Source organism: Piliocolobus tephrosceles, chromosome 21, assembly GCF_002776525.5.
Source record: "Piliocolobus tephrosceles isolate RC106 chromosome 21, ASM277652v3, whole genome shotgun sequence".
Taxonomy (NCBI): Eukaryota; Metazoa; Chordata; class Mammalia; order Primates; family Cercopithecidae; genus Piliocolobus; species Piliocolobus tephrosceles.
In genome coordinates this window covers 23,782,197-23,805,217 of record NC_045454.1, presented here as the reverse complement: position 1 = coordinate 23,805,217, position 23,021 = coordinate 23,782,197, and the positions used below count along the sequence as shown (strand labels likewise).

The following is a 23,021-nucleotide window of genomic DNA, read 5'->3' as shown; positions in this document are numbered from 1 at the left end:
TCTGCAAATTCGCTGTGGCGCTGCCTTCGTTGGCAGTGTCTCTGACAGAGGCTGGCTTTGGCCAGGGTGTCCCACATGAAAAAGAAATCAAGGACAAGAGATCCCTGCAAGTCTCCGGTTTTAAATATCTGCAGCTCAAGCGCTACGTAATTCTACCACCTTCAGAAATCCAGTTTGGAGGCAGTGACTGTATCAGAAAGACTTGTGTTAAATCAGTCCGCCTTTTAACTTGCGCGAAGGTGTGGCGCGGGGTGACTTGGCCAGTCTGACCTGAGTGCCTAGGATCTTCCCGCGGCGTTGCTTGCCCCACCTCAAACCTCGGGCTGCACTGGTACTGACAAGTTAAAACCACCTTGCCTGGGCGTACTGCTCACACTTGTCTGTCAGGAGCATCTGGCGGGCACTTGTGAAATACACAATTCCTAGGCCATTGCCCCTCGAGATTGAGTCAGATGGTCTGAGGGGGTCCCAGGAATCTCTTACCAAATGCCCCAGTGGTTCTGATCCTGTTAGGCTTGGGAAACCTTACAGCAAGTGACAGGGTGACACCAGAGCCCCGAGTCCCAGGGGCTCAAAGCAGGCTCCTCCGGGAGGACTCTGCCCTTGTCCCACCAGGCCAGTTTAGGCAGAAGCAGCCATTAGAGGGCCTGTGCCGCCAGCACCCTTTTCCTGGAACCGACTTTTGATACTGACACCAGGTGAGCCATCTTTTCAGGGTGTACGGGGTCCCAAATGCTCGTTTGCAAAGGAATAAAGAATAAAGGGGAAGCCGTGCACAAAGGACCATTTTAGGAAATCTTTTATTGCAAATGCCATTCTGCATACTGATTTTTGAGAGAAAGTATCAGAAATGCTTCTTTCCTGGGAAAAGGAATACAAATGACAGCAAGACACATTTTAGTTGCTGCTAAAGAACAGCATTATTTTCAATCATTTTAAATCGCTCATTTAATAAGCAAGGTATAAAACAGATTAAAGGTGTGAGCTTGCAAAAGGGTAATTAAAAAAGTGTTTCCTCCCCAGGAAACAGCGCTGTTTGGTCTGATCAAATGCAGAAGCTGGGATCTGGTTCTGGGTGCTCTCTCTCGCTACTGGAGTGCTGACCAGCAGGCTGCCCATTGCGAAAAGAGGTTGCAAGGCCAGGTCCCCAGGTGTGCTGGGATTTCTGGCTGGCTCTACTTGGGGCCAGAGAAGGGGGAAAAGGCCTTGTCACAGCCTGCCATGCATGCTTCAATCTCTTCCACGGTGCGGGGCACGCAGGTCAGCAGCTCCATGCCGCTGTCAGTCACCACGACGTCCTCCTCAATGCGGACCTGGGTCAAGCCGACAGACACACTTTATCACAGAGCAGCCTCATGTGCCAGGCTAGAGGGCTGGGCCCATTCCAGGCCCACCCCACCATGGGGTGGGAGCAGCTGACACTCCCTGGGAAAGGGAAGTGGCCTCCAGGCTCCTTCATGGAGCCATCTGCTCACGTCACCTGCTCACCCTGTCCTTGCCAGGTGGATGGGAGCCCCTGGAGCAGGAAGGAGTTTTGCAGGATCTCTGTCTGTCCCTACTGAGGGGTGAGGCTCCATCTCGTGACAGACCACATGAAGGGGCAAGCCGAGCCCACCTCAAGGGAAGGCGTCACCAGGGCCCCTGTCTTGGGACTAAGGAGTCTGCAGCTGCAGTGGAGGTGGCAGATGTTCTGGGAGCAAGAATGGGGCCCACGGGCACTCACCCCACCAAAACCGCGAAAGCGCTGCAAGACCTCGCGGTTAAAGAAGCAGGCACGGGCCGGGTCCGCCAGGGCCTCGTCCAGGAGGTGGTCGATGAAGTAGATGCCCGGTTCCACGGTAAGCACCATGCCTGGCTGCAGGTGCCGTGCAGTGCGCAGACTCCGCAGGCCGGGCTCGTCAATGCGCTCCGTGCCCTGTGGGGAACAGAGATGAGGGGTCCGATGAGCAGCTCCAGGGCTCGCCGTGGCCTCATCAGGAGAGATGGGCACGTGAGGGCTGGCGCCAGTCTCGTGGGCTCTCTTGACCACTGAGGTCCTCAGCCTAGGCTCGCCCCTGCTGTGCTGGGCCGTGGGCACCCTGATAAGTCCTTCCACCCTGCACGTACCCCCGGATCTTGAGTGTCCCTGGCCACACTGCCCTAGGGCTCGCTTGGGAAGCCCCGTGGCCGCCCATGTGCACACCCAGTGCGATATGCCCGACAGGCCTGCGGGGCTTGCTGAGGGTGGGGCTGCCCTCAGTCGGGCCCTGCTCCTGGCCAGAGGAGTGGCAGATGCCAAACCGCTGAAGCCAAAAAAGCTCTTAAGGCAGCTATGAAGCCTCTTGGGGCCACAGCTTTCCTTCCAGGCAGCCCAAGTGGAAACTGGCCCCAGAAATCGTGGTCCCAACTCCCCCAGGCCGAGGCCTAGGTTTTCCGTGTGACTGTCCAGGGAGGACAGGTGCCGTCATCAGGGTGGGTCTGCCAGCCTTAGTGCGCCAGTGCACATGTGCCGTGTGCGCGTGGCTTGGCGGGTGTGGCTCCCAGAGGAGTGCTCTGGGCCTTACGGCAGGGCCCTGGGAAATAGCCCCCAGCCTTGGAGGATGCTTGAGGGACGGTGGTAGAGCCGCTCCCTGCAGGTGACCCTGCCTGCACCCCACGCTGCCCCACGCGCACCCAGCCTGGCCTTGTCCACTCACAGGCACAGCTGAGAGGAGCGGGTGCTCGGGGAATTACAGGAGAGCTCCTGCTCGCCCCAGGTCCCTGGGGCACCATCCGGCCGGTGGCCAGGGCCTCTGAGCCAGTGGGCACGAGTACGCTTTCTGGTCAGGGTCTGAGCCTGCCCTGCCGCGCTGCACTCCCTCCCCAGGAAGCCCAGCTGCTGGAGCGGGAGCTGTCATTTCTGACTGTTTGGGGGCCAAGAACATCAGACTCCAATTAGCAGTTCACGTAAGGTAACCAGAAACAGGCTGGCTTGGCCTCCACGCTGGGCATGGCCAGAGAGGCTGTGACTGATTCCACGGCGGGCAGGGAGAGCCACGCTGACCTGGAGAGAGCAGGCCGGGCGGGAGGCGAGGAGGAGGCACCACAGCCTGGCTAGTGCGGCCCCAGCCCCACCACACTTGCCTCTGGGCTGCTGACCGGGAGCCGAGGCCGGAGGGCAGGGATGCCCCGTGGCTGAGGAGCCGTATGGAGTGACATTCCCTCTGCGCAAGTGAGAGGTGCATGTGGACTCAGCTGAGGCCTGTCTCCTGCCCAGAAGCTGCTGGGGGTCCCAGGGTCTCTGCTCCAGGACCTTCTCGTCCCTGTCATTCAAAGCCTGCGCTAGGCACCCCCACCCCACCGCCGCCCATCCCTCTCCTTCATGCTACTCCTGAAGCGCCCGTCCCTGTCTCTCCACCCCACGGCGGTCGAAACGAGGGGTCTGGGGGAAGCGAGGGCCTGCCAACGTCAGGTTTCCTTCCTCCCAGTCACCCCTCTATCCCCATGGGCCCACCCCTGACCGTTACACGGTTGGGGGACAGGTTCGTTTTGCCAGGGAAACGAACTTTCCTCCCCTCTGAAATCTTGAGGTCCACCACTGAAACTGGGGGTGGGGGAAGATTAGAAGGGATCCCCGGCGGACACAGGGGCAAGGCCTGCCTCAGCCCAGCGATGCAGTAGCCCCTTCAGGGTGCTGGCTCTAGGGGCCTGCCCGGGAGACCTGCTGAGAACAGGGCGCAGGCGCGGTCATAAGAGAAGCGGAGGAGCTGGGCGTGTAGGGAGGGCAGGAGCCCCTGTGGTCCAGGAAGTGCAGCCTTCAAGGGTGGGGAGGGGTCCTGCCCTCACCGTGCCCATGCCCGCCTCTGGGCACAGGGCTTGACAAGGCCATAACTTTTACTGGGCTCCAAGCAGAGGAGCCCCAGATGTGTCTGCAGGCCTGAAATAAAACAAATGACTTTTATAGGAAAAGCCATATTTTTTCCACAATGTTTATCTGTCAGAAGAATAGACTCTGAGCACAAAGAGGTGCTTACTGGAAAAGATGAAAACAGTTTGCTGCCAATTTTTGCTGGTGGAAAAAAAGCGCTTTGGCGACTAATGAATAACGAACCTCAGCTAACAATGTCTGGAAGGCCCAGCTCTTGGCTCCCTGCGCACAATGGGATGAATAGACATTAGGAAATTAAAACTGATTTCGTTTCTCCAAATTTAACTGTTTACACTTGAGGAAAAAAATAATTGAATAATAATGCTTCTCTTAAGCAATTCCCCCCACCGCCCCCACCCTGCCAAAAAATCATTCTTAGTGCTTTCAAAACACCCTGCAGCCAAGAGGCCGAGCCTCGTCTTGGCTAACCGGCTGGGGGGCCCCAGGGCGTGCACGATTGCACAATCAGCCCCCTGCATTGGGCAGCTGGCCAAGGGCAGGGACGGGCGCGCCCCGCCCGCCCAGCTGAGAGGCCGTAGCCACCTGCCCAGTTGGACCTCCCAAGCCTCACGTACCCTCTGAGTGGTGCTCTGAGGGCTGGGGGAGCCTTGTCTGGAGATGGCCCCCAGCCTCCCTTATCTGCCAAGGGTCCCCAGAATGCCTGGGGATGAGGAGGCTGCAGGGTCACAGGTGTGTGGCCCAGGGGCCTGGGAGGCAGAGGGCGAACCAGCAGCAGAGCAGGCTGCTCTGGGCTTGTGAGGGGCCAGGGTGAGTCGCCAGTGGGTGGAGCCTCATCAACTCCCTAAGTCTAAATGAAGCCAGAGGCGGCTGGATGTGAGGGGTGCCATGCAGTTCCATCACAAAGACCTGTCCTTGGCACCACTGTCCCGTGGGGCCCCATGCACCGTATCCTGACTGTGTGCCACCTTCTGGGCAGGTGACACCAGGGCCCAGAGTGCAGACAGCACTGCTTTTATGTCCAGGTCTGTGGAACGCTCATGGATGCATCCCTGCCTTGGTCAGGGCCCCGATCCCCCCCTCTCATGCCCTCCGTGTACCACAGGGAGCCAGGGGGCCCATCCCTGCTATCCCAATACAGCCCTGCTGCCTCCTAGAGTCCCACCCTGCCCCGGGGGCCAGGCTCAGCGGCAGCTGATGGGCAAGCCACTCTGCCTGCCACGTCCACACTGACTGACCTCTGGGTAGCCTCCCACGTCGTGCACATCAATGCCCAGGAAGTGGCCGAGCCCGTGTGGCATAAACACGGCCCCCAGGTGGGCCTGGACCATGGCGTCCACGCTGCCGCTCAGGATGCCCATGTGGGCCAGCTCCTCCAGGTGGATGCGGTCTGCCAGGCGGTGCATGTCGGGCCACCAGACACCTGTGGGCCAGAGGGAGCTGCTGTGAGCCACAGAGCCCAGCAGCCAACACCACAGGGCCAGGGGCCGGGAGACATGAAGCCCTCACACTGGCTGTGGTGGGAGGGCCTGAAGGGGGAGGTAAGGGGCAAGGGCACTACACCGGGGGCCCAGGGGAACAAGGACTAGGGTGGCCCCCCGTGCTGAGCTTTCCCAGCAAAAGCTCTGGCCCTCAGGACCCTTCTTGTGCCTCCATTCTGCCCCTAGGGACAGGTTCCTGTCACCTGTGGCCAGGGGCCCAGCCTGGGTCTACTTTGTAGCCCATGGCGTGTCCACCCTGAACAGCCTGTGCTTCTGGGCCCAGGGGAACCCAGCCAAATCCCTGGGCACCAGGAGGAGAAATGTGCACGTCTCCCCCAATAGCAGACACTGGGAAACTCCATGGGCCCTGGCCCTGAGGCTCACGCCCAAACCCTGGCTCAGAGCTCCGACGGGGCTTTGCTGCTGTGGCGCAGCGGGGAAGCCCGCGGCTGAAAAGAGGGGTCCCTGCACATCCCAGAATGGGGAAGAGTCACCCCGGAGCTGCGGCAAGGAGCAAAGGTTTCTGGGGAGAAGGTGTGGCTGGCACGGCCCCACGAGCTGGCTGGCAGGGGTCCGGGGCCCCGCCTGCCAACAGCAGCGGCACCATCTCCAGGGGAGCCCAGATGTCCAAGCCCCAGCTTCGAATCCAACTCATCTCTGCCACGTGTTAGTGGGGCGAAGGCCACCATGGAGAGAACTTCCTAAGCACAGAGCTTTGGGGGCCACACAGGCTCTGGAGCATGGCCCCTAGGAAGGAGGCCCTTGGAGAGCCCCCCACGTAGAGTCTCGGCAGCCCAAGGGTGTGCCCGTCCCCCTGCCCCGGACTCTGTGGAATCCCAGCATCAGCCTCTCCTCATGGCAGCTTCCACTGCTGGACTTGGCCTAAGCACCAGACAAGGACCCGAGGCAGGTGAGGCCTCCTGCCCTGACGCCATGGGGGCTGGGTTTGGGCAGGCCATGTTCTGGCAGAGGCTGGGGCCCCAGGACACTATGGCCAGGCGCGTGGCAGGGGGCCTTGATCAACGCGCAGTTCACTGGCTGGAGAGGGCACCCGGCAATTCCCTGCGGCACCTCCTGGTGAGGTCCAGCCCCACCAGGCGGAGTGACCTTGGCTCCTAAGGGCCTCCCTGCCAGGCCCTGCCTTGGTGCAGAGCCAGAGCCTGCCCTGCATGGCCCATCACTGCCGATCGCTGATGTGGGAGGGGCCCAGGAGACCCTGAGCTGGCGAGCGCTGGGCTGTGAGAGGCAGGATTCTGAAACTCTGTGGCTGGCAGAGGGCAGATGATGGGTTCAGCTGGTGAACAGGGATGGAAGTCCACACTGGGACACAGGCCATCAGCCCCGACACTCACTGGGCACAAGTCCCTCATGTTGGGACCCCTTTAGTGCCAGAGTTGGCCACCCCGGTGCTGGGTATCAGGCGGGCTGGGGGCGCACGGCTTTGGGCAGGCAGTAGGGCTGTTGCCTGCCATTCACAGCGCAGCGCCTCAGCCATGGCTGTGGCCTAAGGGTGGCAGGGGTGGAGACGCTCAGACCTGCCCCCCCCCCGCCACACAGAGCGGGGATCCTCCTCAGAGCCCAGCTCCCTGCCCCAGCCTCCAAGGGGCTGAGGTGGGGGCGGCCATCCTGGGGTCTGGCATGGAGGAGAGCCCAGGTAGGCCTGGGGCAACTCTGGTTGCCACTGCCCTGTGTCTGGGGCAGCCCTGGGCGCACATACACCCCTGGCTGGCCCAGCCTGCACCCCTGGCTTTTCTGAAGGGCACAGCATCCCGGAAAAGGAGACCTGAGTAACTGGAGCCCACTTGGCTGCTCCCCCACCTCTGTGAGCCTCTGTCACCTGGGGGCTGGGGACAGCACCCCGGACACCATTCCTCCATTGTGCATGACCAGCCAGCCCCGGTTCCACACTTTGATGTTCATTTGTTCCTAGGGTATGCGCCAAGCCTGCCCAGCCTCTGCTGCTGCTCTTCTGAGACCCCAGCCCGGACAACCCTGGCCCACCTTGCTCTTCCTCCCTGCTGCCGCATCCTCCAGAGACCAGGCCACCTTAAGGCACACAGGCCTTTTTACCTCAGGCCCTTTGCTGTGGCCTGTGCCAGGCCTTGGCCTGTGATGCCTCATCCGAGGGGGTCTCTGCATAAGAGCTGTCCCCTCTCAGGGGAGACCTTCCTGCCTTGCTGTCCCAGGCCTGGTGATTTCTCCTTGCACCGTCCATCCAGCCTGCAGCAGTCCCCTGGACAGATCTGCTTGTTTGCTTCTCATGTCTCACTTCGAGGGTGGGGGTCTCCCGAGGGCACCGCTGGGCCCGGCATAAAGTGAGTGCCCCTCAGGTCCCCCAACAGCCTGCAAAGTTGGCATGTGGTGCTGGGAGGTCTCCTGTGCGTGGCTCGTGCCCCAAGCCCAGCTCAACTGCTTCCTCTTGGACGGGCCCTTCTCTGGTCACCAAAGGGGAGCCCCGGGAAGTGCAGCCAGCCTTCCAACCAGGCTAACTTCAGTAGTGGGCTGTGTTCTTGGCCCAGCCTCCGCAGAGGGCGGGAATCAGGTATAAATCATGCTCCGCGGTGGCCCTTCCCGGGGGCAGGCCCGGCGCCGCCCGGACGTGCCGGCCCGGGGGTCCCCTCGGCGCCACTGGTCTTCCTCGCCCGTGCACCCTCGGGGAAGGCCTTGCACACAACTCTCTTGGCCGGGAGCGGGGAGTTTCTGCCTGTGTGTGGTTAGGGTTGTGACAGTGATTCAACCTCCAGCAACTTGGCCCCAGCGTCTGGCCCGGATGGTGGTTACAACCACCCATGGCCTGGGCGGGGGCCCCTGGAGTGTGTGAGGGTCACTGTCCTTGCACTAGGCTGGTGGGGTGGGCACAACTTGAGGGCTCCCTTGCCAGCCTGGGCCCTCTCAGGCTCCTCCCACCCTGGCAGCCTGGCGATACCGTCAAGCTCTCTAGTCCAGGCTGGAAGGCACCCCCAGCCCCTAGCCAACCTATAGCTAGATGCCACACTGGGAATCACACAGCAGAAGCTGGGCAGCAGCTGCCCTGCATGCCCCAACCCCCAGCAAGCACCAAACCTCATTCTGGCTTTCCAGAGCACCCCTGCACCTGCCCCACCCCTCCTGCAGTCTGCCCAGCTCCCTCCTCCGCTGCACAACCCTCGGATGCCTGGGCCATCTCTTTAGAACGAATGGGGCAAACAGCCCCATTCGAAGCCCAGGTTCTCAGCCTGGCCTGGTCTCCAGCCTCTCCCTCACTCACTCCTGGGAGGGGCGGCTGGACCAAGGCCATGGGTCCCAAGAACTGGCCCTCCCCACCTGCTGTTTCCTTAGCGGGGGCCACCTCCTCCAAGCCCCTTTTCCCAGATGTGCTCCCATTCCTCCTGTGGGCCTTTGTGTTGAGGCTCCTCCTCCAGGAAGCCCTCTCTGATTGCCCCTTCCTGTGCTTTGAGAGTTCATGGCACACACAGCACAGCTGGGTCTGGTTATGACCTCTGGGCCTTGCAAGGGCAGTGCCCGTACCCTGCTGTCTGCCTGGCACGCAGCAGGTGCTTGGTAAACTCCTGGAATGAGGGGAGCCCCAGCCTCCCTCATGGCTCTCTTGCAGCCAGTGTTGTGCCCCATCCCCTGCTCCTCTGTGTACTCAGACCCTAGAATGGGCAGGGCAGCCTCTAGGTTAGTGTCCCATCATGGGCCCATGAAATGGCAGGGCTCAGAGGAACAAGCCCCGCTGTTCCCGCCGCCCAGTCCCCACGTGTGGCCAGAGTGGCCCCTGGGTGGTCTTCTGAGTCCACTTGGTCTCCTCAGGCAGCACCCGCTCCTGCTGGGCCTAGGGCCCAGGCCAGCTCCTTGGAGCCTCAAAGCATCCATCACAGCCCCGAGGCCTCCTACCCGGAGTGTGACAGCCCCAGGGGCTCCGGGGCCTGACCCAGCTACAAAGGCAGCATCCTCAGAGCTGCTTCCAGACAAAGAGCGTGCTTCATCTGCGGAACATGGCCCTCGGGATGGATGGGAGTGAGCCAGGCTCTGGGGGTGCAGGACAGCAGGCTCTGGCCGGGGTCCCAGGGCAGGCCCTGAGGGCTGGCTGAGCTGACCTGGGGCTGAGGACTTCCAGCTCACCCCACCCTGCATGGGATGTGGGTAGAACCCGGTCTGCTGCCAGACCTCTGGGGACCCGCTCACCCTGTGCGAGAGCAGGGTGCTGTGTTGGCCCAGGCTGCTCCTTTTTTTTTTTTGAGACGGAGTCTCGCTCTGTCGCCGGGGCTGGAGTGCAGTGGCCGGATCTCAGCTCACTGCAAGCTCTGCCTCCCAGGTTCCCACCATTCTCCTGCCTCAGCCTCCGGAGTAGCTGGGACTACAGGCGCCCGCCACCTCGCCCGGCTAGATTTTTGTATTTTTTAGTGGAGACGGCATTTCATCGTGTTAGCCAGGATGGTCTCGATCTCCTGACCTCATGATCCGCCCGTCTCGGCCTCCCAAAGTGCTGGGATTACAGGCTTGAGCCACCGCGCCTGGCCCAGGCTGCTCCTTGAGTCTCCTCCCCCACACCCTGGCAGAGTGCCCCAAGGAGTAAGAAGAGGCCAGGGAACTGGCTCACCGTTGTGGCCGGCAGGAGGGGTGGACATGGTGCCCACACTGAAGACAGCCCTCCTCGTCCTGGCGCTTGCCGCTGAGGGAATCTGCGGCTGGGGTGGCACATGGCTGCCATGCCTGTCTGCCTGAGCCCTGCACTCCATGCCGTCTCGGAGGATGAGGCCTGACCGGAAGTCTAGCGGCTGGCCCCAGGCCCTGGCGCTGGCTGGGAGAGGAGCAAAGCTGGTAGAGGTGCCCCTGACCACGGGGCCACAGGAGACACATGCCAGGTGGGCCGGGGCCGGTGCTGCTGGGTCCCTGCCAGCCACCTGGTCACCCCACGCCTCAGTGCCCCCTCTTGCCCCGTCAGGCCTGTTTTGGAGGCGGGGACACTTCCTGCCACTTCTTTCCCCTCCTCTGACCTCACATCAGCAGCACCCCGTCAGTCACAAGTGGCCAGGACCCTGAGGGCAGGGACAGAGCCAGGAGTGGGGACGAAACACAATCGTGGGCCACCACTGCTGTTCCAGGTTGATAGGAGCTGGGCCCCCAGTGACAGGGCACAGGAGGCTCCTGGGTGAGCACGGGAAAAAGAAGAGGAAGGCGGGGAGGCCAAGGAGGGCAGGTGGGCGAGGAGGAGAGGGAGCTGGGTGGGGGCTGGGAGACGAGGCTGCAGGAGGCTTATAGGCAGAGGGTGTGGGGCCCTCAGTGCTGGGGTCCTCTGGAGCTTCAGGGTGGCTGCAGGGACTGAGCCCATGGGACGGGGACAGCTGTGCTGCTTCTAGGTACAGCCTTCCTGCTGTGGCTGTGCCAATGCAGACCCTGGCTCAGGGCCACCCTGCCAGGCTCACCCATCCATCCTAGCAGTGCTTCCCCCCGTTCCCCTCACCATGCATGCAAGGGTCTGCATGGGGTGAGCAGCCTGCCCCAACACAGGAGCCACGCTGAGCTTGGATCCCATCCAGCCTCCCGTGCATGGTGCTCCCCGAGGTCCTGCAGCTGCCGGGCCGGGCCTGGCCTGCCACCCGCCTGTGGACTCCCAGCAGCAGGGTAGTGTTCCGGTCGCAGCCTCCTTCCTCACCGACTGTGAGTGACAGTGAGGAATGCTCCCCCTCCAGCCCTAGGATCGGGGGGCCAAGGCCTGCATTCCTCAACTCCCCAGGGTCCTGATCATTCTTTCCTGCCTCTCCTTTGGGCTTAGCTATGGGGTTTCCTGCTTTATTTACTCTCCCTGGAAGGTCACAGGATGCAGTCGGGCAGTCTCGGTGGGGTGTTTGTCTTGGCCCAGGAATTGAACCCACAAACCCAGGGCATTTCCGCTGGGACAGGGCAGGGGGCTGACCTGGTCACGGCCTCCTTGATGCTATGGGAGGTGACCTGCCCCATCCGGAGGGCAGCTCTGTGGGCCCAGGGCCTGCCCCACGGGCCTTCACTGTGTGTGATCCAGATGGAGTCCGACTCTGCCCTTGGGGGACATCAGTGTCACACAGCTCAGTGCGGGTGGTAGGTGTGGGGGGGCCTGCTGGGGATCTGCTCCATTCCCTTACACAGGGATCCTCCAGACCCCCTAGGCTGGGTCTGGGCAGCGAAGCCCAGTGGTGGGCGGGAGTGGGGCTGGGCAAGGACCTGCCTCCCATGGTCTGCGACGAGCCTAGCTGGGCTTGGCCTGGTGGCCCCAGACACCCCTGCCAGGCCTGAGGCCTGTGCCTGCCCCAAGAGTCAGCATGAACCAGGCAGCACCACAGGACGGGAGACCCAGCTCAGGCCTTTCTCAGTGCCACGTGGGGCTTGGGGACTCACCCACAGGCCTGGCCACTTTCTGGACAGACTTGCGGCTGCTGAGTTGGGCCACTGAGCTGGCCAGGATGCCAGCAGTGGCGATGTCATCCAGGTCCTGCCCAGGCCGCAGCAGGCTTTCCTGCAGATGAGGCCACCCAGGACGGGGCCATCCCCCGTCTCAGCACAGGACCGAGGGGAAAGACAAAGGCTTTCCCACCAAACACCCCCCAGACCTCAGCCCCCCGTGCTGTGTCAATCCGCCGTTCTGCTGCCCGTGGCCTGGTGCTGCCTCTGGCTCCCTGATGGGCCCGGCACTGCCGGCTGACCATGCTGAGCTGTTCAGCCTGATGCTTGGGGGTCCAGGGTTGCTGGGCTCGGTGGGCCCCTGCCCCTCACAGCTCTGCTTCACTGCTGGGACCCTCAGCCCCTTGCAGCCTGGGGCTCTGACTTCCTCGACATCTGGATTTCACAAGTGCCCGTGGATGTCTGATACTACTACTTGATGTGATGGTGACACAGTTGGCAATGACACAGCCCACCTTGGCACGGCTACAGAGTGGGAGGCCAGACCTGTACGTGGAGAGTGTCTGAGAGACTCTGGTCCACCTGAGAGGCTGTGCCTGACGGAGGGCCCTCCGCGGAGGGTAGAGGAGTGTGCTCAGATACCAGGTGAATACACCGCAGGCCAAGCTCACCTGCCAAATCCTCCTGCTGGATCTGAAACACTGATCATTCATTCAAGTGACTCCTGGTATTCAAAACTGAGCAAGAAATTCTCATCCCCAGAGTGAAGGAAGGAGGAGTGGTGCCCCTCAGGCAACTGCTTCGTGGAGGCTGGATTTGACAGCTAACGGGGGATGCTTCCTATGGCTGAAGAGTCAGAAAGAATAAGAAGGGGTACAGCGAGCACTCTGCCCCGTCCCTTCCTGCACCTCCTTTGTGGTTCTCACAGGGGCACGGGAATTCACGCTGTCACTCCCTCTTCCTTTTACCCACAAGGGCCCGCTGGCCACACCCTCTGGCACTCTTCTGTCCTCACCACCCATTTGCCTGGAGACACCTGTATATTCATATTCAGGGGTGGCAGCTCCTTTTCTTTGTTTTTTTGAGACAGGGTCTCACTCCATCACTCAAGCTGGAGTGCAGTGGTGCGATCTTGGCTCACTGCCACCTCCGCCTCCCAGGTTCAAGCAATTCGATTCTCGTGCCTCAGCCTCCTGAGTAGCTGGGACTACAGGCGTGAGCCACCACGCCCAGCTCATTGGTGTAATTTTAGTAGAGACAGGGTTTCTCCGTGTTGCCCATGCTGGTCTTCAACTCCTGACCTCAAGTGATCCGCCCGCCTCCCAAGTGCTGGGATTACAAGTGTGAGCCACTGAGCCCGGCCTCCTGCTTTTTAAGCAAAGCAATTCCGCACAAAATGCTGTTTTCCTTGGTAGCCGCTAAACCAAGTGAGTCCGATCGGCGCTGTCGCCCCATCACAAGCTTATTGACTTTTGGATTTTCTGTCTCGTCTTCCTTCTGGGATATATCTGGGGTCCACCTGCTTGCACTCATGCGTTTGTCAAGCTCTGTTCCTGCTGGATGCGTGAGGGTGTGGGGCTGGGGCCTGGCACTGCCCCCAGCGTCTCTCCGTGGCTCCTCAGCCTCTGGCGGGGCTTTCTAGGCTGCACTGGACACCATCTGGAAAGGCCTGCCCACAGTCTGCCTCCTCTGAAAGCAACGGTGGCTGGGGGCCCCTCTGAAGCAATACTTGGGCCAGTGATCGAGGCTGCAACTCATCCCAGCAATGGGCTGTGGGGCCACAGGGACTGTTTAGTCAATTGCCAAGCCATTGAGTTCTGAGGCCACATTCTGGAGGCTCCAGATCTTTCTTTCCTCCTTTTTCCTTGAACACTGAGGGCACACTGGGCAGCTGCTAGCTCTCTGTGGGTCCTTAACAGAGGGCACTCCGTGTCTAACCAGATGCCACAGCCTAGAGCTGGCCAGGCCCACCGGACTCTGCTTTAGGAGAGCAGGGGTCTATCCTTGGTCTGTTTGGGGCTTAAGTAAGGTACCTGGCCAGCAGGCAGCAGAGCTGGGGCTGGGCTCAGGGCACTCTGGGTCTGGGGCCTGCATCCTGGACTCTGCAGCTTTGCTCTACTGGGCTGTCCCCTCTGCCTGCGTTGAGCCCACGTGGCTCCTGAAGGACACCTGAGCTCCCCTACACAGGGGCCTGCCTGTCTCTCTGGAGGTCTGTATAGCTGTGGGTGGGAGGCAGTGGATGAGGGTGGGGGCAAGCTGAGGGGCTGGACTACGACCTGGGCTTGGCCAACATGAGGTGATCTCTGACCATGACCCAGATGGAGAGACTCCAGGCTGCAGAAGGTGGCTGGAGCCTGTGTGCTGAGGCGGGCCCTGGCCAGACGATCCAGCTGTGAGTGCAGGGCCATTGTCCTATGCTGCTGCGGCCCTGGCCCCAGTTCTGTCCTGATTTTCCACCTCTGTGAATTTGTGGCAGCACCAAATGACCAAACTGGCTGCGGACTGTTCTGTAGATTATAACCAAAGATGCAGAGCCTGACTGCCTTGGGGGCCAGCTGTGCCTGGGCCGGCGTGGGCGGGGAAAGCCCCTCTGCACTGCAGGCTGGAGCCTGGCAGCTGCCAAACAGATCTCAGTCAGAGTTGTGGGAGCCATGTGTCTGCAGAGGGCCAGGCCTAGGGGGTGGCCAGCACAAGGTGGGCCCATAGGAACCTGCCCAGGCTCTGGGGAATCCAAGGACTACAGCAGGGGGGCTGTGTTGAAGCCCTGGAAGACTTGAAGCAAGAACATGACAAGACCACATCCCTCAATTCTCTCCTCCGGGCAAAGGTGACAAGCCAGGACCTCCCATCACTGCTGGGAAACGGTTTCTATTGTTGCAGAGCAGAGAGCTGGGCTTTGATCCTGTGGGTGCTGGACTCCGCCCCTGCCAGGGCTATGGAGGACCCAGGAGTCACTCGGAAGGAGCCTGGCTGAGCGGGATGGTGACAGCGGGAGGTGCCCAGGGGGAACTCCTGAAAGCTGGCCTTGTTGGGAGGATGCTGGCTTCCCTCCAGGGGACCTCCTCTGCCCGCCCTGCCAGACATCAATGGCATCAATGGCATGCAGTGGGAGGTCAAGGGGTAGCAGTGGGGCCTGTGCAGGCTGCCCAGGGTTGGGAGGGGTGGGGACATGACAGGTTGGCCTACGCTGGCCGATAGGAGAGAGAAACACCAGGCCCGCCCTGGCCTCAACATGGCCATCACAGTAGTGACTGTGACCCCTGCAGGGCAGTGCCACAGGCCAGGCGGCCTTGTAGGTGCTTTACACAGTTTAACTCAGTCTCCATGAGTCAGTCGCTGCCTCCCCATTTACGGACGTGGAAACAGCCACCCAGAGGAGGGCTTTCCACCCAAGACCACAGAGCGCTGGGCGGGACTTGAACCTGCTCTGACCCCATGCCAGCGTCCAAAGTGGGCTGAGCCCTCCCTGGAGTACACTCCACTTAAGGAGACAGGCTGGTGTGCTGGCGGCCAGTGGAGATGTGCAGGTTGAGGCCACCAGATGGGGGGGCCTTGGCCTGAGTCCCCAGTTCCCGGTTCTGTCTGTCCCTGCCTGGTGGTCAGCTCTATTTCCTAGGAGAGACCACTGGAAACTCAGGGACTAAGCATCCGGAGCGTGGAGAGATTCAAGTCGTGCCACGCAGGCCCAGTTCCTGCAGGCACCTGCCACACAGCAGCGCCCCCAACACCACGCTAGGTGTGCCTCCCCTCACTGCCCTGCTGCTCACCTGGCTTCATGGCACCCATGACGGCGCGGGAGCTCCGCAGTACCGCCTCGTAGACAGCCTTCTGGTCTGCAGTGAACTTGCCGTTGGCGGGAAAGGAGCAGGTGATGTCGGAAGCGAAGCAGTAATACTCACCGCCCATGTCGAACAGGCTGCGGAGATAGGAGGGCAGGGCAGGTGAGTACTGGGGCGCCACCACCCCTCTTACCCTTCCCGCTCCCCGCCTGCCCTGGACTCGAGGGCAGCTGGCCCGGGTCCTGGATGCAGCAGAGGCTACTCCCCCTCACAATGAGACTGGTGTGGGGAACTGCCACCTGGTGTCTCCCACGGGTGCGTGGACAGTAAAGAAACGCGAAGCCATCCTGGAAGACCTGTGTCTTCCAGGGAAAAAGGGGTTCAGGGGTCAGCCTGGGCAGGCAAGGCTGAGGGGAGTGGGGCTGTCCTATGCAGATGACCCCTGCCCCCGTGGCCTGGCCTCTGACAGCTCAGCCGTGGAGACTTGCTTGGAGAACTAAGGAGGCAGAGATGCCCCAGGACCCCGCCCGCTGCCTGGCCTCCACCTGGCACCCCAACAGGCCCTCCCAGGGTCTCTCTGCACCCGGCAAAGAGCACAGGCTGAGGCCGTGCTTGTGTGAAGAAGAGGAGGGGGCTGGGCAGGGGCCCTGGGTGGGATGCACGGGCTAGAACTCGGGGACTGAATTGCACCACCTGCTTCTTCTGGGACCCAGAGCATTGGGTGGAAACTCAGTCGGCGGCTAGGGCCTCTAGCTCTGCTGCAGCTCTGGGGCCCCCCAGCTGGAGGGGTGTGCCCGATACTACCCCTCTACCCAAGAGGGTGGGACGGACATATTCTGCCAGGGCCCAAGGGGAGGGGAGGAAGTGACAGCCAGCCTCATGTCCAGCAAGGCTTTCCCAGGGCCTGCTGGCCACACGCCCCTGGAAGCCAGGTGGGCCCCTCACCCTGTCCTCCTGCACCCTGGCACCCTCCGGCGGCCGCAGAGACCAGCAGGATGCAGGCAGGGGCATGAAGAATGGGGCAGAGGTGCTGGCTGTCCAGGATGGGAGGGGCCTGGGGGCCAGCAGAGAGGCAGGACGGCATGGGACAGATGGCGTGCGATAGATGACAGGAGGCCTGCTGAGGCAGGAGGACGGTGGCTGGGGTAGCCCTCTGGATGCCCCGTCAGAGGGACCCTTGGCACAGCAGGGCCCGGGAGGAGCAGGGCCTGTCCTTGCTGTGCAGAGGACCTCGGGGCCCTTTCTGGGCAACGGCAGGGAAGCAGCCTCCCACTCATCCTGTGGTGTGTAAGGGACAGGATGTGGGAAAGGCTGCTGGATCCAAACCTGCCTCCCAGGACTTCCCGGAAGCAGCCCAGGTGCACAAGGCTGGGTCTGGCTGAGGGGCTGAGGGGCACAGGTGGTGCCCCTTTCCATCCCGTCCCACCTAGGCACCTCGGGAGGCTGCAGGCAGCAGACACAGAGCGGAACCCTCAGGTCCACCAGCCCCTTCACAGGTCATGGCCAAGTCATGATGCTGATGGTGACGACCCTAGCTGGGGGAAGCTGGTCCAGCCCTAGGACCAGAACCCACCATGGCTGCAGGGTCCAGAACCAGAGCCAGGAGGGCCAAGTGCAGCCGCCCCTCTTTAGCTCCACTCTGGGCTTCCCATGGGGTCCATCTGTAGCCACGTGAGTCCCGACAAGTCTGAGGCCAGGGACACAGCCGTGGCTTCCATCATGAGGGCCTTTCACCCAAATCCCAGCTCTCACGGTAAACACAGCCGCTCCACAAACATTCCAGAAGTTGCCTATGTGCCTGCCTGTGGGGGGTCCTGTCCCATGGGAGGGAGCCAGGGAGTGGAGGACCCTGGCCCTATGTGGAGCAAGGAGCAGGGCCACGTGGCCGGACAGGCAGCATCAGCCACCCCACGGAGGCAGATTTCTAAAGGAAAAACTTGAATGCACGGCCAGGGCGCTTTGCTGAAATCCAAAGTCCCCAGCCGGGCACTTTTTAATCTCCTGTCTTTTCTGATTGCAAAACACCATAAGCAGTGTCAACAGGGCAGAAAGGTCCAGACAGCACCTCAGGTGACTCTCAGGGCTGGGGAGGAGCCCCGCCTGCACAACAGGGAGCTTCAGGGTGGGTCAAAGTCACAGGATCTCTAGATGCAGTGGGCTGCTTGGGCCAACAACTTCCTGGAAGTTTACTCCTGCACAGGGCCTAGGCTTCCCCATGGCTGGCCAGGAGGGCAGGGCACATGGAAGCTCTAAACTGAAGGGAAACTGAGGCTCGGATCACGGGTCCAGGAAAGCCCTGAGTCAGGAGGGTAAACAACTTGGAGTCCAGCAATGGGTTCTTTGATCCCGGCTGCAACGCTCAGCCTTCAGGGCCTCTCAGTTTTTCCATCTGTAAAATGGGACCCTCCCACTGCTGTAGCTCTGTGTCCTCTTGGGGCCAGCAGTGGGAAGTGGAGCCGTATGGACCATAGCCCAGTTTTGCCTGGGGACAGCTAAGCGTTTTCATTTAGGTTCCCCAGCGTTGACCAAGAAAAATGGTTTGTGGATTGTTGGTTTTAGAACATGCAAGAATAGCCTGGGCAGAGAGGACAAGGCCAGGAGTATGGGGGACACGGATTCCTAGGAGGCGCCAAATCAGAAGGTGACCTGCAGCAGCAGCCAGGGCAGAAAGTCCTACTGGACTGTGCTGATACAAAAGAAAAAGCAGAAACTGAAGCATTGTTCAAAAAACACACACACACACACACACACACACACACAAAACAAAACACACACAAAAAACGGGAAGCCCACAAGAATACCCCAAATGATGGAATCATCTAGGAGTATAAAAACAAGACTGTTCTCCAGTGCAGCCCAGACTCGGATCCCAGTTCCCCAAACTCTCGCCAGCAAAGCAGAAAGAACATGGGATGGTGGGTGCCTGGATATCATCCGCCAGCTTGACTTTATCTTCCAGCCTGTAGAAGACTGTAACTGCATTTTTTGTTTGAAAATGATCCGCTTTCTGGAGAGGGAAGTATACACCCAACCAGCCAGCTCCATCCCGCCCAGCGAGGCTCCGGTACGGAGCTGAAGTCTATTTTCGTGCTCCTCTCAGTTCCCTATCTTTTTCTGCCTTTAAAAAAAAAAAAAAAAAAAAAAAAACCCCCCAGAGTTTCTACACACATAAGTTATTCAGATGCAAGCTTTTCTGGAATCCAGGGACAAAAGCCATGGCTTTGATAAATCATCTCCCTCCCGCTCCTCTGTGTCCACTTCATCCATCCTCTGAATGCAAACTGACAATGGAGAATTCGGTCATACGTTGGCTCAATCGAGAACAGGAACGCAGGATCCCTCCTTCCTGGCTGTCTGGGGACCCTACCATCTTTGGCCAAGTGAGTCTGTGATAATACAAGACAGCTGGGAGACAGGACGCATCTCCAAGCAACGTGCTGGCGTTTCACTCCCCACATGTGTTCTAAGGGCTCTGTTTCTGGCTCCTTCTCGGTAGCTCTGGGCCCGGGCTACCTGCCACCATTGGCCCACCCAGACCCTCCCTGGGCCCCACTGCAGGGACCCGCCAGCCCACAGGCAGAAGGCCTCCAAGACGGGTCGGCCAGTGACAGAAGGCTTGGGAACAGTTTTCTGGGGGAAATGCTGCAATGTTTATATGAGAGCCACTTTGGACTTGGTTTGCAGTTTCATCTGAATCTCCTGAGTAGTGGCACAGCTCTTAGCTGTTCAATCCAACATTTTACACGCGCTCATGTTCGGGGCTGCAGCAGCATTTCAGACTCCGATGTGCAGCTGCCCCGGTCGGTGTCCCAGGCCAGGCTGGGGGATTTCTGAGCAGCAGGAAGCCCTTGCTTCTCCTCAGTGTGAGACAGAAAGGAAGGCGTACGGGTCACTTTTCCCTTCGTCTGCTGCAGTGGGCGGCCCCTGCAGACACGGCGGCGAGCTGTGGTCTCCAGGGTGCATGGACTGGCTGCCTGCTCCTAGCCAGGCCTTCCATGGAGTGCCAAGCTCCAAGCATGGCCAGCAGGGGCAAAGGCCACCACTCGGAGTCCTTGAGGCTCCTCGTGCCATGGCCTAACCCACCAAGGGGACCTCTCTCCAGTGCCTTCCTGGGCATCTCTGCTCCCTTCCCATGTGATGGCCACTCCTCCAGGGCCTGGGCAAACAGGAAAGCTGCCCGTGCCACCAGCCCACGACAGCAGCAGCTTCTGGTACCCAGAGCCAGCAATCCCTGGTGCACGCGGTGGGTGACAGGAGCAGTTGCATGCTGTGGGCCTCCTGGGTGTCCGGTGGGAACTGGCATTGCCGTTTTATACATGACATGGACAGAGGCAAGGCACCAGCGAGGGTCCAGGGTCCCAGAAGAGCACTGTGGGGTGTCTTGTCGAGAGGTGGGTGAGACACAAGGACAGCTGCCAGGAAAGCACAGTGGGGTGAGGCCCGGGCGTCAGGGCAGTGGCCTTGGCAGGCAGGAGGGAGAGTCACACGCACAGCACATGCTGCATTTTGCTTTTTTTGGTGACCAGTGTCTCATGATGTCTGGGAGCACCCGGGCTGTCTGGACAAGTGCTGTTCAAGCTGTGGGTCATGACATCAGCTGAGGGTGCAGCCACAAAGCACAAACAAGAGACAAACTGAAAACGCATGGGCAGGTGTCAGCTCATAACCAGGCCTGTCCATGTGTACGAGGACGGGTGAGAATGGAGAGCATGCTGCTAACTGGGATGGGATGGAACAGCCACGCCTGTGGGTGTGGACCCTCCTGAAGGCATTCTGTGGCCCCCAAGAGCATGTCTTTAAGACTGCAGAGTGCTCAGGGCAGGGCTGGCTGGTGACAACAAGCCTCCCTCGGAGGAAATAGGAAGGCGGTGGGGGAGGGCTGGGATGGGCCAGGCAGCAAAGAGCAGGCCTGGGGGCAACACTACTCTGGAGCTCACTAAGGTATTGGGCCCCAGGTGGAGCAGGGCGAGGGGGTCGTCAGGAGCTTGCCACCTGTGGGGGCTGCAGCGCGATGGTGGCAGACAGACGCAGGCTGAGTAGACAGCAGGAGTGAGTAGGCTCGCCGCATCCCAGGCTACAGGGCCCATGTGAGGCCAAGGTGGCTGCTGAGGTCCTGGGTGAGCGGGCACCCCACAGCCTGCAGAGATGAGGGCTCGCCATTATCTAGACAGGGAAGGAGGGGAAGAGGGCACTGGTGGCTGCTGAGTGTGAGGGCTGGCACAGGTGTCTCCGCCTAGTCAGGCTGGCCACCCACCCCCCACGCCCAGTAGCAACACGGAAGACCAGATCCAGCAGGGGTGAGGCCTGGCCTACCATCCTGAGACAATGCTGCCCTCTTCTGGCCAGTGCTGGAAGGACCGGCTCACTGCCCACCAGCTGCATCCTGACTGGGGCAACCAAGGCCTGGGGCATTCTGGGACACGTGCTCTAGAAACTCTGCGAGGGGCCACGGTAGGTTAAGGCCCGCCCCCCAACCCACACCACCTGAGAAGTGAGGGAGGCAGGAGTGTCCCAGCTGCTTTCCCAACCAGAGTCCTCCACCTCTGCCCTGTGGGGTGAGCCTGCCTGGGACCTGGGGCGGCCTCAGGCCCGAAGTGCTGCGAGGGGTGGGCCCTCTCTGGGCGCACTGCTTCCCGGAATCATGGACCATGCGCCCCCTGCCCCAGCTGCAAAGCGTGCTGGCCTGCAGTGGCTCTGGTGCCCACAGCCCGGGCTGTTTGTGGAAGGAAGGGGCAGCACACAGGGGCTCAGAAGATGACCAGGAGGAGCAGGGGGATGAGTCCTGCTAGGGGCTGGACTGAGTGGGGAGGGGTCTTCTGGGGCCTCCCACTTAGGAAAGGCCTCAGTGACCTCAGGCGCCTCGCTCCGTGTGACTGTGCTGAAAGTTAATTAGCAGGCGTGCTGCGCTTTTGTAACCCTGTTCTTGAAGGTCTGCCCGGGTGCTTTAAAAAGGAAAACAAAAAGCAGCAAATGGCCCCTCTGATACAGTGACTTGGAGATGGGGTTCATGGTGAACCCGAGGGTCGCAGCAGGCAAAGGCTCTGAGAACAACAGCAAAACCCCAGAGGCTTGGTGGCTACAGGCCCCACACAGGGCCGCCTGGCTCTGAACCAGGCCGAGAGGGTGTGCAGCCACCACAAAGTCCCACCCCTCACCCCTGCCTGCATTCGAGCGGGTGGGGCGGGATTGTGCCCAGAGAAGTGTGAAGGGGCCTGGGGCTGGCTGGCTGGCTGGGGGAAAGGGACGGCCCTCAGTATGTCTGTCTCAGTCCTTGGCTGACAAGCCTGACCTGAAGGAGAAACCAGGGTGTCTGGATCACAGGCCCTCTCGGGCCATGACTGTGGCCAACAGTGAACTCAGCCTAGCTCCAGGGAAGCTGCTGGAAGGGTAAAGGATGGAGGAGTGGGAGGGGGGGCCTAGTCAACCCCAAACCCCACTTGGCACACATCATGGAGGACACTTTTGGGCTGAAGACACAGAACAGGACAGCTCCCTCCCATGGGACGGGAGCTGTCTGAGAATAAACCAGGCCTGGTCCAAGCTCTGCCTGTGGCTCGCACCTCCAGCCTGTGCTGCAGAAGCAGCTGCTGGAAGTAGGCATCAGGGCCTGGCCTTCCCAGCTCAGTGAGGACACCGGGGCTGCCGCTCTTGCTCGAAGAGGGCCCACGCTGTGCTAGGTGGCCACTGTGAGACAGGGAGGCAGGGGCTTGTCCTGTGATCACTGCCACGCAGCACGGCCTCGGTCAGCTCCCTGTGTGTGTATCCATGTGCGTGAGTGCTGGGGGAGTGCTCATATCTGGGACTGTGGAGAGAGGAATGGAAAAGGCTGGCCTTCCCTTAGTACTCCCAACCCTTCTCCAGTATAGCTGTATAATCTGGCTGCCCTGGACCAGCTCTGACTCCCTGCAAAATCCCATTCCTAGAAGCTAAAATATCTCTGGGGTATCTTCACCCAGCCAAAGGACTAAAACCCAGAGCAGGCCATTGCAGCAGGTGCACTGCTCTGGGAGGCGCTCGGCTTCAGGGGGAATTCTATGCTGGGTTCATGCTTTAGTTTCATACCTTAGGATGAAGTATCGTGGCTTTTATGTTGGGATAACAGAGTGATTTATTATTTACCGAACGCAGTAGGCGCTTGGCAGATCAATTTCAATACAACAATGGATTATAAATGCTGCCAGCAATCTGGCAGTAGCAGTAATCAACAAAACATGTTGTTCTAAATGCTGCATAATAAATTGACTACAATAAACTCATAATTATTCTACTGGCTACATTTCAAAGTCAGCACTAGAAAAATCAAATCACCAATTTGGCCTTGGCATTAACATCCTCGGATCACTCCTGCCTTTACAGCTGCAGCCGGGAGATGCAGGTGCCATGTGCTGTCCCAGAGGGCCGAGGCCACAGCATCTGGGATTAGCCTCTCACAGGGTGAGGACTCTCTCTGGGGCAGACAAAGAGGGTCATAAAGGAGCAAGCAGCCACTTCCTCTGGGGTGTGCTGAGCCCACAGAGGAGGAAAGCTCATGGCCACGTGGCTTTGGCACAGGGCTCT

At 60.5% G+C, this 23,021-nt stretch overlaps 1 protein-coding gene across 2 annotated transcripts in view; it reads right to left on the bottom strand.

The window, feature by feature from the left end:
• Window positions 1-781: 781 nt before the first annotated feature.
• The window catches only part of PEPD (peptidase D), a 135,941-nt gene continuing 113,701 nt past the window's right edge, over window positions 782-23,021 (bottom strand). For both annotated transcript variants that reach the window (XM_023229059.1, XM_023229058.1), the window contains exons 12-15: window positions 15,453-15,601; window positions 5,083-5,267; window positions 1,724-1,915; window positions 782-1,313 (exon numbers count right to left, since the gene is read on the bottom strand). In XM_023229059.1, coding sequence (XP_023084827.1) covers window positions 1,176-1,313; window positions 1,724-1,915; window positions 5,083-5,267; window positions 15,453-15,601 — 664 coding nt within the window. In that variant the 3' untranslated portion in view covers window positions 782-1,175. The remainder of the gene's footprint in view (window positions 1,314-1,723; window positions 1,916-5,082; window positions 5,268-15,452; window positions 15,602-23,021) is intronic.